The sequence below is a fragment of the Balaenoptera borealis genome (assembly GCF_965194805.1).
Source record: "Balaenoptera borealis genome assembly, chromosome: 6".
In the NCBI taxonomy this organism is placed as follows: domain Eukaryota; kingdom Metazoa; phylum Chordata; class Mammalia; order Artiodactyla; family Balaenopteridae; genus Balaenoptera; species Balaenoptera borealis.
Genome location: NC_138863.1, coordinates 125,958,213 through 125,972,501, shown reverse-complemented (window position 1 = coordinate 125,972,501; position 14,289 = coordinate 125,958,213). Strand labels below are relative to the sequence as shown.

At 40.2% G+C, this 14,289-nt stretch overlaps 1 protein-coding gene across 6 annotated transcripts in view; it reads left to right on the top strand.

Annotated features, from left to right (window-relative positions):
• Nucleotides 1-13,724, top strand: part of SAP130 (Sin3A associated protein 130) — a 72,481-nt gene extending 58,757 nt beyond the window's left edge. For all 6 annotated transcript variants that reach the window (XM_082396624.1, XM_082396626.1, XM_082396625.1 and 3 more), the window contains 3 exons: nucleotides 10,790-10,893; nucleotides 12,447-12,560; nucleotides 12,786-13,724. In XM_082396624.1, the coding sequence (XP_082252750.1) occupies nucleotides 10,790-10,893; nucleotides 12,447-12,560; nucleotides 12,786-12,944 (377 nt within the window). In that variant the 3' untranslated portion in view covers nucleotides 12,945-13,724. The remainder of the gene's footprint in view (nucleotides 1-10,789; nucleotides 10,894-12,446; nucleotides 12,561-12,785) is intronic.
• The last annotated feature ends 565 nt before the right edge of the window (nucleotides 13,725-14,289 follow it).

The following is a 14,289-nucleotide window of genomic DNA, read 5'->3' as shown; positions in this document are numbered from 1 at the left end:
CCATATTAACAAATAATTGAAGAATAAAACTTATATGATCATCTCAATAGGTGCAGAAAAGGATTTTGACAAAATTCAACACCCATTTATGATAAAAACTCTCCAGAAAGTGGACGTAGAGGGAACATACCTCAACATACTAAAGACCATATATGACAAACCTACAGCTAACATCATACTGAATGGTGAAAAGCTGAAAGCATTTCCTGTAAGGTCAGGAGCAAGACAAGGATGTCCACTCTTGCTACTTTTATTCAACATAGTTTTGGAAGTCCTAACCACAGCAATCAGAGAAGGAAAAAAAAAAAAGTCATCCAAATTGGAAAAGAAGTAAAACTCACTTTTTGCAGATGACATGTTATTATACATAGAAAATCCTAAAGATGCTACCAGAAAACTACTAGAGCTCATCAGTGAATTGAGTAAAGTTACAGCATACAAAATTAATACACAGAAATTTGTTGCATTTCTATACACTAACAACAAAAGATCAGAAAGAGAAATTAAAGAAACAATCCCATTTACCATCACATCATAAAGAATAAAATACCTAGGAATAAACCTACCTAAGGATGCAAAAGACCTGTACTCCAAAAACTCTTAAGATGCTGATGAAAGAAATCAAAGATGACCCAACACATGGAAAGATATACTGTGTTCTTAGATTGGAAGAATCAGTATTCTCAAAATGACTATACCACCCAAGGCAATCTACAGTCTTAAAATTTGTATGGAGACACAAAAGACCCCGAATTGGCCAAAGCAATTTTGAGAAAGAAAAATGGAGCTGGAGGGATCAGGCTCCCTGACTTCAGACTATACTACAAAGCTATAGTCATTACTACAGTATGTTACTGGCACAAAAACAGAAATACACATCAATGGAACAGGATAGAAAGCCCAGAAATAAACCCATGCACCTGTGGTCAATTAATCTATGACAAAGGAGGCAATGGAGGAGAGACAGTACAATACAGTGGAAGAGAGACAGTCTCTTCAATAAATGGTGCTGGAAAACTGGACAACTACATGTCAGAAAATGAAGTTAGAACATTCTTTAACACCATACACAAAAATAAACTCAAAATGGATTAAAGACCTAAATGTAAGAACAGACATTATAAAACTCTTAGAGGAAAACATAGGCAGAACACTCTTTGACATAAATTGCAGCAGTATCTTTTTTGATCCGTCTCCCAGAGTAATGGAAATAAAAACAAGAATAAACAAATGGGACCTGATTAAACTCAAAAGCTTTGCACAGCAAAGGAAACCATAAACAAAACAAGAAGACAACCCACAGAATGGGAGAAAATATTTGCAAATGATGCAGCTCACAAGGAATTAGTCTCCAAAATTTACCAACAGCTCATGCAGCTCAGTGTCATCAAAACAAACAACCCAATCAAAAAATGGGCAGAAGACCTAAATAGACATTTCTCCAAAGAAGACATACAGATGGTCAAGAGGCACATGAAAAGATGTTGAACCTCACTAATTATTAGAGAAATGAAAATCAAAACTACAATGAGATACCACCTCACACCAGTCAGAATGGCCATTGTCAAAAAATATACAAACAATAAATGCTGGAAAGGGTGTGGAGAAAAGGGAATCCTCCTACACTATTAGTGGGAATGTAAATTAGTACAGCCACTATGGAGAACAGCATGGAGGTTCCTTAAAAAACTGAAAATAGAGGTACCATATGATCCAGCAGTCCCACTCCTGGGCATATATTGGAGAAAAACATGGTTCGAAAGGATACATGCACCCCAATGTTCATTGTAGCAGTATTTACAATAGCCAAGACATGGAACTAACCATAGTGCCCATCAACAGAGGAATGGATTAAGAAGGTGTGGTACATATATACAATAGAACATTACCCAGCCATTACAAAGAATGAAATAATGCCATTTGCAGCAACATGGATGGAGATTATCATACTAAGCAAAGTACATCATACAGAAAAAGACAAATATCATATGATATCGCTTATATGTGGGGGGAAAAAACATACAAATGAACTTCTTTACAAAACAGAAACAGACTCACAGACTTAGAGAACGAACTTATTGTTACCAGGAGGGAAGAGTGGGGGGAAGGGATAGATTGGGAGTTTGGAATTGATATGTACACACTGCTGTATTTAGAATAGATAACCAACAAGTACCTACTGTATAGCACGGGCAAGTCTGCTCAGTATTCTGTAATAACCTAAATGGGAAAAGAGTTTGAAAAAGAATAGATACATGTATATGTATAACTGAATCACTTTCCTGTGCTCCTGAAACCAACACAACATTGTTAGTCAACTGTACTCCAATATGAAATAAAAATTTTTTAAAAAGAAGGAAACAGGATATTACTAAGACTGTGCAGCCATTAAAAGCATAAGGAAATACTACAAACAACTTTATGCTCATAAAGTCAACTGCTTAGATGAAGTAGACCAATTCCTTAAAAGCTACATACTACCAAAACTCAATCAGAAACAGGCAATCTGAATAGTCTTATAACCATTAAATAAGTTGAATCCATAATTTAAAAGCTTCCAAACAGGAATCTGTAGGCTCAGATACTTTTACTGGGAAATTCTACCAAATGTTTAAAGAAGAATCAACACCAGTTTCCCACAATCTCTTTCAAATATAGGAGGGAACACTTCATTTTATGAAGCCAATATTTTCCTGATACAAAAACAAGACAGAGAGAGTACAACTATAGAAAACTACATATCAATATTCCTTAATGAATGTAGATATAAAAATCCTTAACAAAATGTTAGCAAATTGAATCCAGCAATATCTAAGTAGAATTTTACACCTTGATCAAGTAGGATTTGTTACAGCTATGCAAGGTTAGTTCAGCATTTGAAAATCAGTGTAGTTCACTGTTTTGTAATTCACTGTTTTTAACAGGCTATATTAATTTCCTAGGGCTGCCATAACAAAGTACTACAAGGTGGATGGCCTAAAATAACAAATATATTCTCTCATAGTTCTGGAGGCCAGAAGTTCAAAATCAAGGTATATGCCAGATCATGCCCTCTCTGAAGGCTGTAGAAGAGAATCCTTCCTTGCCTCTTTTTACCTTCTGGTGGTTGCCAGAAACCCTAGTTATTCTTCGGCCTGCTACTGCATTACTCCGATTTCTGCCCCCATCTCCAGCAGAGCATTCCTCCCTGTGTTTCTTGACTCTTTGGATTTAGGGCCCACCCTAATTCAGTATGACTTCTTAACTTGATTACATCTGCAAAGACCCTCTTCCAAATAAGATCACGTTCACAAGTACCAAGGGTTAGAACTTAAACATCTTTTGGAGGGACAATTCAACCCACAACAGAAGCTAAAGAAAAATTACATGATCATATCAATTGATGCAGAAAATTTGACAAAATTCAAAACGTTTTCATGATAAAAACTCAAAAACAGAGAAGGAGGAAGACTTCCTCAACTTGATAAAAAGTCTACAAAAAAACTAGAGCTAACATTATACTTAATGGTAAAGACTGAACGCTTTCTACATGAGATTAGCAAAAGGATAAGACTGTCTTGTCTCACCACTCTTACTTAGGATAGAACTGGAAGTTCTAGCCACATTGTAAAGTAAGAAAAAGAGATAGAAGGCTATACCGGTTGGAAGGGAATAAATAAAACTCTCTATTTGCAAATGACATCATTGTCTACATAGAAAATCTCAAGGATTCTACCAAAAACCCCTGAAACTAGTAAATAAGTTCAGCAAGGTCACAGGCTACAATATCAACATGAAAAAAATCAATTATAATTTTAGATACCTGGAATGTTGTGGAAACATTAAAAGCATAATGCCATTTACAATTATTCCCCCCAAAGTGATATACTCGGGTACAAATCTAGCAAAACATGTACAGGACGTGTTTGCTGAAAACTGAAAAATGCTGATGAAAGAAATGAAAGAAGATCTAAATAAATGAAGAGACATACAGCATTCATGATTAGAAAAACTCAGAGATGTCAGTTCTCCCTAGATTGACCGATACATTTACTACAATTTCTACCAAAATCACAGAGGTTTTTGTAAACTTAGTAACTTGTTCTAAACATTATGTGGAAAGGCACAGGGACTAGAATAGGTAAAATAATCTTGAAAAACAAGAGAAATCTTACAAATCTTCTTTAGCTTCAGTACTCAAAACAGCATGGTGTTTGCAGAAGGATAGACGTGTTGATGACGGAATGGAATAAAAAATGCAGAAATAGACTCACACAGATATGCTCAACTGATTTTTGACCAAAATGCAAAAGGAATTCAATGGAGGAAGGAGAGTCTCTTTAACAATGCTGGACATCCGTATGTTAGGTTGGGGTGGGGGGGCCTCAACCTAATCCTCACACTTCCTGCAAAAACTAACTCAAAACGGATAATAGATTTAAATGTAAAACTGTAAAACTTTTAGAAAAAAAACCTAGGAGAAGGTCTTCAAAACCTAGGGCATGGTGAACAATTCTTAGACATAACACCAAAAACACCATCTCTAAAAGAAAAACAATCAATAAATTGGACTTCATAAAACCTTTTTTTATCTGTGAAAGACCCTATTAGGAGGATGAAAAGACACGCTATAGACTGGGAGGGAATATTAGCAAACTACATCTCTAATAAAGGACTCATGTCTAGGATATATATTAGGAACTCTCAGTACTTAACAGTAAATAAAAACAGTAATCCAGTTAGAAAATGGACAAAGGCATGAAGAGACATTTCACCAAAGAGGATACATGGATGGCAAGCACCTGAGAAGATGTCCAAGGGAATATAAATCCTAGTCCTTAAGTGTGGGCTATGTAGAGTCTTTGTTCCAAAGTGTGCAGTGTGGTGGAAGGGGGTGTCTCTCTCTCTTTACAGTGGAGACATGTGACAAACATCACCTCAGCCAGGTGATCAAAGTCAGTTTCAATAGTGATGAATCAGTGATGACAATGGTACTTCTCTATGTCTCCTCTCAAAAATCTATAACCTCTGTCTAATCCTAACAAAAGCATCAGACAAATCTAACTAGAAGGTCATCCTACAAAATAGTTAACCAGTACTCTTGAAAACTGTCAAGGTCATCAGAAACAAGGGAAGTCTGAGAAGCCATCAAGCCAAAAGGAGTCTCAGGAGACATGACAAGTAAATGTACTGTGGTATCTTGACTGGATTCTGGAACAGAAAGCAGTAAAATTTTATTTTTAAAAAGCGTTTATCCCTAGCCATTAGAGGAACTTAAATTGAGTTGCCTATCAAAATAACTGAAATTAGGGAATTCCCTGGCAGTCCAGTGGTTAGGGCTTGGTGCTTTCACTGCCGGGGACCAGGGTTCAATCCCTGGTCAGGGAACTAAGATCCCACAAGCCACGCAGCACAGCCAAAATAACTGAAATTAAAAATACTGATAATGCCAAATGGGGATGTAGAGGAACTAGATCTCGCATATGTTCCTTTGAGCATTTTGAATGTTATCCCACTACTTTCTAGCCTCCATTGTTTCTCTAGAGAAGTCAGCTACTGATTTTATTGGGGTTATCTTGTAAATGATGCATCATGTTTTGTCTTGCTCCTTTGAAGATTTTCTCAACTTTGACTTTCAACATTTTTATAACACTATAATATGTCTTTTTGTATCTTTGCATTTATCATACTTGGGGTTCCTTGAGCTTCCTGTATATATAGGTTATTGGTTTTCAGTAAATGTGAGAAGTCTTCAGCCATTTTTTCTTTGAATATTTCTCCTCCTTTCTCTCTTTTCTTTTTGGTACTCCCTTATACATATTTTGGTGCTCTTAATGGTGTTTCATGTTTCTTTGAGGCCCTGTTCATTTTTCTTCATTTCTTTCTCGCTTCAGTTCTTCAGTGCTGTTGGTCTGTCTTCAACTTTACTAATTCTCTTTTGTACCAATTCAGATCTACTGTTGAGCCCCTCTAGTAGATTTTTAACATTTTGTTTACTGTACTTTTTAACTCCAGAATTTCCATTTGGTTCTTTTCTTAAAAAATTATTTCTATCTCTCTACAGATATTCTCTATTTAATGTGACATGATCATCATACCTTCTTTTACTTCTTTACTCATGCTTTCTTTTCATTCTGTGAATTTATTCATAACGGCTACTTTGAAATCTTCTTCTGATAAATCTGACATCTGGTCACTCTCTCAAGCAGTTTCTGGTGCCTGTTTCTTTTTCCCTGTGTATGGGTCATATTTTCCTGTTTCTTTGCATGCCTCATAATTTTTGTTAGAAACTGGACATTTTAGATACTATATTGTAGCAACTCTTGGTACTGATCTCCCCATCTCCTCCAAGACCCACTATAGTTATTTGCTATTTGCTTGTTTATCTGTTTAGTGACTGGCTGGATTCTTTTCGTGAAGTCTAATCACCTGCACCCCAGCAACACCACCAAGTGTTAAGCCTCTGACGTTACTCCTTGGGGAGGCACAGCTTTGGGTGCCCAAGTCACCTGGGAAGACAGTGGCATTAGTAGGGTTCTCCCCCACTGTTTCCCTGACCACATCCAACTGATAAACCCCACTACTTGCTTGCCACTTGATCTACTAGAACACAGTACTGGAATTTGACCTTAAACACAAATTCCTCTGCAAACTAATCCAGCCGTATTGTAGCTCCTTGCCAGAACGGCTTCTGAGGTCAGTGTTTGGTGTTTGTGCTTCCCCCAGGAGAGCTCCTGCCAGCTGTCTTACTCTTTGTTCTCTCCTGAAAACTGGTCAGCCCACAGTCTAGGCTGCGTCGTTCACTGGGTCTGCACGTTTCCTCCTACTCACCTTCACTACACTCTCCACTGCTTTTGGCAGCATTTGAACTTGCACACTCTGTTGAAAATGGAGCCACCTCCTTTGGGAAGAGATTAGAAGCTTCCTGTGCTATGGCCTGTTTCTCCCTCCAGGCAGAAGCTCTGAGCCTAGGGCTCTGGAGGTGGGGGTGGGACAATGACAGCCTTTTCTCTGAGTAACGCCTTGCTCTAGGAGGTGAGCACTCAGTGTAGGGGAAGAGGAGTGAGTAGCCTGGGGTCTGTCCACTTGGTTTGCCTCTCCTAATGTGACGCCACCATTTAACAAGCCAGGAGAAGGGCTCCTGGGGCCCCAGTGTTCTCAGCACGCCTTGCCTAAGGTGCAGTCTCCATCCTACAAGTGGGGTTGAGCAAAAGGGAGCCCCCATGTCAGTTAGACTCGCCTGGGACTTGGCTTCAGCAGCAGGGAGCAGGATGAGAACTGTCTTGCCCCTGCTGGGAGGAGAGCCGTCTTCCTGGGAGCTGGAGGAGAGGGAGCTCCGTGTTGTGGGCTGCAGCCGTCTGGAAGGGAGTCGCCGCCTCTCTGAGCTGGAGAGAGGAGAGAGGGAGCAGTCTTGGGTTAAATACCACAGACTTCCTGTTCTTTGCACATTTTAGTAGATTTGCTTGAGTAGATGTTTCTGCATTGCTCTTTGCCCTTAGGACCTTTCCCAGAGGTTTAAAGCGTTTTTTAAAATTTTTCCCCAGTTTCACTGGGGAAGCAGCTTAGAAGAACACTGTCATATCACAAGTCAGTTGTCTCTTCTACATTGCTGAGCTACTCTGGAAAAAAAAAAGTTTAGCAGTTTTATAAAAACCAAACATACACTTACCATATGACCCAACAGTTGCACTCCTGGGCATTTATCCCAGAAAAATGAAAACCTGTGTTCACACAAAAATCTCTACACAGGTGTTCATAGCAACTTTTTGGGAAGAGCCAAAATCTGGAAACAACACAAATGACATTAAACGGTTAAACAAACTATAGTGCCATTGAATACTACTCAGGAATGGAAAGGAAAGAACTATTGATCATGTAATAGCTTAGATGGATCTCAAGGGCATTGTGCTTATGCTTAGTGGAAAAAGCTAATTTTAGGAGGACACATACCAAAAAGAAAAAAAAGAAGACATATCATGTGATTCTATCTATATAACAATCTCTAAGTGACAAAATTATAGAGATAGAGAACAAATTAGTGGATTTTGGGGTTAATCATGGGGCAGGGGTGGTGTGACCATAAAGGTGTGGCACAGGAGAGATCTCTGTGGTGATGCAATAGTTCTGAATCTCGATTGCGGTGGCAGTCACATAAATCTAAAATGGCATATACTCACTTTACATCAGTGGCAGTTTCCTGGGTGCGATACTGTACTACAGTTATTAAGATATAGACAGTGGTGAAGGAGAAATACCTGACCTCTCTTTACTATCTTTTTTCCCCCAGTAATAGCTTTATTGAACTATAATTCATGTAGCATACAATTCATCTATTAAAATGTACAATTCAGTGATTTTTAGTATGTTCACAGTTGCACGTCCATCACTACGGTTAGTTTTAAAACATTTTCATTACCCCAATAAGAGACTCGACAACCCTTAGCCATCATCCCCAATCCTGCCATCTTCACTCCTCCCTACCCCCAACCCTAGGCAACCTCTGATCTGCTTTCCATTTCTATAGATTTCCCAGTGCTGGACATTTCCTATGAACGGAATCATATATTATACAGTCTTCTGTGACAGGCTTATTCCACTTAGTGTAATGTTTTCAAGGTTCATCCATGTAGCATGTATCAGTACTTCATTCCATTTTCCTGCTGAATAATATTCTATTTTATGGATATATACCACATTTTATTTATCCATTCATCACTTGATGGGCATTTGGGTTGTTTCCACTTTTTGATTATTATGAATAATGGTGCTGTGATCATTTGTGTCTACATTGTTTTTATAAATTTATTTTATTTATTTATTTTTGGCTGCGTGGGGTCTTCATTGCCACACGCAGGCTTTCTCTAGTTGTGGCCAGCGAGGGCTACTCTTCGTTGCGATGCGCGGGCTTCTCATTGTGGTGGCTTCTCTTGTTGTGGAGCACGGGCTCGAGGCGTGCAGGCTCAGTAGTTGTGGCTCACTGGCTCTAGAGTGCAGGCTCAGTAGTTGTGGCTCACGGGCTTAGTTGCTCCGCAGCATGTGGGATCTTCCGGGACCAGGACTCGAACCCACGTCCCCTGCATTGGCAGGTGGATTCTTAACCACTGCAGCACCAGGGAAGCCCCATGTGTCTACATTTTTGTGCGAACATCTGTTTTCATTTCTCTTGGACATATACCTAGGAATAGAACTTCTGGGTTATTTGATAACTATAGTTAACATTCTAGCAACTCCCAGGCCGTTTTCCAAAGCAAATACATTTTTCCCACTGGCAGTGCATGATGATACTTCTGATTTCTCCATATCCTCACCAGCACTTACTCTTTTTTTTTATTACAGCATCCTAATGGGTGGGAAGTGGTACTTCACTGTGGTTTTGATTTACATTTCCCTAATGCCTAATGATGTTGAATATCTTCATGTGATGTTGGCCATTTGTATATGCTTTTTGGAAGAAATGTCTTTTTGGATCCTTTGCCCTTTTTAATTGGTTTGTCTTTTTATTATTGAGTGGTAAGAATTCTTCCTATGTTTTATATACAGGTGCCTTACCAGATACATCTCTAGACTATCTTTGCAACTTCTGTGAAACTAAAAAGTTTTTTTTAATGTTCATAATGAAATATACACATCCATCTAAAACTGGTGAAATCTGAATAGGGTCAGTGGACTCTGTCAGTGTCACGGTTGTGATATTGACTGTAGTTTTGCAAGATCTTACCACTGAGGGAAAGTGGATAAAGAGTACACAGGATTCACAACATTGTAAAGCAATTATAATCCAATAAAGATGAAAAAAAAAAAAGTACACGGGATCTCCCTGTATTATTTCTTACAATTGTATGTGAACCTACAGTTCTCTCAAAAAGGTTAAAATTCTTTCATCCCATTCATGCTAATACTTGCCTAGTAGACAGGTTTTTTTTAATTGCTCTGAGAAGTAAAGCTCGTCAGTTTTAGGTTCACAACCATATCGAAAGAGATCTTCCATGTCCCCCCCACCGCCCCTCCCGAACATGCACAGCCTCCCCTACCGTCAACACCACCACGAAGTGGTGCATTTGTTGCATCTGCTGAACCTACACTGACATACAAGTATCACCCAAAGTTCATCATTTACGGTACGGTTTGGTCTTGGCACTGTACACTGTATTGGTTTTGACAAACATATAGGTAGGGTTTTTTTCAAGATTAATTTTTAAAATAATAAAGTAAGTTTTTTAATTAAAAAATGTATTTTTAATTATCCATGTACTATGTAATTACATTTTAAGTCCTAGTTAAACAGTGATATTAAAACTTCACAGATACAGCTAAACTCACCTTTGACAGGTGCCCCTCAATCCTAGTTTTTTTCCCCAGTCCAAATGATACAATTCATATTTATTTTACTACAGTGCTGGTTACTGGACTTTTCTACCTACATTTAAATGTGACTCAAGTTGGAGCCCTGTGATTTCTCCAAGATCTAGATGACACCACGGAGCTTCTAAGCTTCATGCCCGAACTCTCCACATGCTGGCCAGCATCACACATGAGCAAGGCTCCGACCCACTAAAGACCATTTCCTTCCTTTAAGAGTTTAGAGTACTAACTTACTCTCTTTTGAGCTCACTAGATTAGCAGAGTAAGTCTTTAAAGAATTCTGCTGGTGTGGACACACAGAGCTTTTATTCATGTTGTGACTTGTATTTTCAATGACTTAAAGATATTTAAGTAAAATTCTTAATAAAGTAGCGGCTTGAACACAAATGACTTTAGCTCTATAAAAATTGAAATATACTTTTTTTTTCTTTTTTTTTTATGGTTCCAGAGGAGAAGAAAGCTATGCTGCAGGAAATAGCTAATCAGAAAGGAGTATCGTGTCGTGCCCAAGGCTGGAAGGTTCACCTCTGTGCTGCCCAGTTGCTGCAGCTGGTAGGTGGCGCTCTAGCAGTTGTTACGTCCTGCTGAAAAGAAGGATGGATGGTGGAGACATCTGAGTTCATAGAACATTTTCTTTAGAGTGATTCCAAAGCGTTCCCAGTTAACGTGGGTCATGGTAGAATTTTTATGTGTGCTGTGTGATATTATAATTACTGTTATCTATTCTGTGGATGTAATTGTAATCTAAATATATCTTAGTTTTGGTCCCCATAAGTGAAATGTACTGAACAACTTAAGTTTGTGAGATGTACAATTAAGGTTCAGTATTACGTGTGGCCGTGACATCTGAAAAAGAGGGGGCACCAGATGACCTAACTGTGTAAGCTCCTCCTCCTCACTGCTCCTTATCGCGGGGACCAGGCACAGTTCCCACTTCTTCCTGAAGAGGGCTTCAGTTCTCTGCCAGCTGGCGATACTCACATAAGCCAGTGACCTCCTCCCGGGAGCACCAGGGGGGCACCACTCCCTCGTGATACTACAGTGCCTGCCTCCTACTGCCCCTGCTCCTTCACTCCGTTCCCTGCTTGTCATGGAGTGCAGCCCCCACGTGGGCGTGCGTGGTGTGCGGTGTCCTCTTCCCCTGGGCTGTGAGTATACTGACTAGTAAACTGCTGTTGATCTCATCTGTCCCACGTGTTAGGTGTCCACCCTTTCCATAACCCTAGGTGGGAATCCTTCCTTCAACAAGGTAAAGAGGAAGTGATCAAAATAATAACCTCACAGAGTTTTTCCGTCTTTGGAGTAGCAGTGATCTGAAGAACATTGTCTTTTATGAGTATTGTTTTTAAAGTAGTGCCATGGCTAGTTTTTTTATGTAGCATAAAAGCATATTTCTCTGAAACTTATAGACTTGTTTTTCAGAGGAATTGTGAATTCCTGGCAGAATTTAAAAGTTATCCTTGGACTTCCCTGGCAGTCCAGTGGTTAAGACTCTGCACTTCCACTGCAGGGGGCACAGGATCGAACCCTGGTCGAGGAGCTAAGATCCTACGTGCTGTGCGGTGCGGCCAAACAAACAAATAAATAAATAAAGTTATCCTGGGGGCTTCCCTGGTGGCACAGTGGTTGGGAATCCACCTGCCAATGCAGGGGACACGGGTTCGAGCCCTGGTCCAGGAAGATCCCACATGCCGCGGAGCAGCTAAGCCCGTGCGCCACAACTACTGAGCCTGCACTCTAGAGCCAGTGAGCCACAACTACTGAAGCCTGCGCGCCTAGAGCCCGCACACCCAACAAAGAGTAGCACCCGCTCGCTGCAACTAGAGAAAGCCCATGTGCAGCAATGAAGACCCAACGCAGCCAAAAATAAATAAATAAAATTAATAAATTTAAAAAAAAAAAGTTATCCTGGAAGATGGACTCTGAATTATGGCAAATTGTTGTTGATCAGTTTTCTTTACTGCATCTGAGTCATTGGGAGAAATGATTTTATCACCCAAACAGATCTGATACCAGTTTACACAGGTGATTCAGGGTGGGTTGTTTGCCTGAGTTTGACAGAAGTATCTCTGAGGTCATGACGCCCTCCCTCTTGTTTGTTGCAGACAAATCTAGAACACGATGTTTATGAAAGACTCACCAACCTACAGGAAGGGATCATCCCAAAGAAAAAAGCAGCAACTGATGATGATTTACACCGAATAAATGAACTAATACAGGTTTGAAGGAGCCCTTTCCCTCTCCTTATTCTCCCTTTCCCTCTCTCGTCCACTAATGTCTTTAGTAGAAACCTATTACTTACTTCAGCTTGCATTATCAAGAAACACTAAAACATTTTTTCTGTGTGAAAGCCTCAAAATGGCTCAATCCAAAGGTGAGAAGTTCTTTAAAAGCCACATTGTCTCAAAAATTACTGACTGACGATGTCATGTCTTTTGTTTCAGGGGAATATGCAGAGGTGTAAACTTGTGATGGATCAAATCAGTGAGGCCAGAGACTCCATGCTTAAGGTTTTAGATCACAAAGATCGTGTCCTGAAGCTTCTAAATAAGAATGGGACTGTCAAGAAGGTGTCAAAATTGAAGCGAAAGGAAAAAGTCTAGACCCCGAATCAGGACTTTGGAAACAGAATTTATGAAGAATGGTGTTGGGGGTGGGGGAGGGCTTTGGTTATTTTCAAAGCAGAACATTGAAATTAAGAAAGCGTTCCTTAACTCAACGCTCGAAAGCAGAGGGGCCCATAGCATCCAGTGACACGGAAGGATCAGAGCTGATCTGACACAGTGGACTCCAGGCTTTCTTTCAGGCGTCTCCCTCTTACACTTACTGTGTCATACATGATTCCTGATGCATCAGTGTCTCCCAGTTGGAATCAGTGACACAAGTGACTGGCTGGCGTTTTTCGGCCTTCCAGTTGATAAACTGTATTTATCTGCTGGATTCCTGCAGGACCCATACTGAGTCTGGACTGAAAGTACCCACTCAGACCATCTGTTCTCTCTCTACGCTGAAAACCGAACCTCTTCCCCTCACCCCAGTCGGTCCTTACTCTGACCTTCAGATGCCCACGCTGGCCTTCTAAAGCAGTGCCATGGCACCGAGAGACCTGCCACGTCTCACTTTAAAGGGTTTGAACTATCAATTCTTGTGATTTTTTTAAAGAACCATTTCAAAGTGAAATTGTTATATTGTCTGTCCTGCGTGTGTCAGAGCTGGGTTTTGTGGAGGTTCAGAGCAGGCAACACCGTAAGTTGCTCGAAGATCTTTGTTCCGAAGTACATCCTTGATTATCTGTACTTCTGTAGCTGGTGTGATGCTGTTAATTGTATGTACCACACATCTCCAAACGTTAATAAAGGACTCAAAGAGGTTTTTGTACAGAAGCAGTTTACATCTTTTTATAAAGTTAATCAGTGCTGTACTGCACATCGCTCGAGTGTTTACCCTACTGTAGTTTCTCTCACGTTGTTGAGTCTACTGTGTTAAAGTTTTGTTGTTCCACATAGAGTTCCACTTACCCTCATGTCTTGAAGATGTCACAGATGGTGAAGCCTGTTGGCTTTTGGTTATCTTAAATACAAGACTACATTGTATCCCACTGCAGATAGAAATTGGTCATGTTATAGGACAATTAGGCTGCAGTAATAGGGGTAGAGCTTCCAGGAGAGTGGAGTTTCTTTACAAGGTTGCTTCCTGTGAACTAGCTCAAGTGGGAAGGTAGCCCAGCCTTGCTTTTTGCCTTGACCTGCACAGATCTGAGACAGGAGTCTATGCCGAGTCTGATCCAGTCTTTGGGACCAGAGACGGCCCTCCTGGGACGGCCTTCCTGGGATGGCCTTGGCTCTCCTGGGACAGCCTTCCTCGAACTGGAATGGTAAACTCTCATCTGTTGTAGGATTGGGGAAGAGAGAAGCAAAGCAGGCTTTCAGCCTTCCCCCGGTTAGGCCA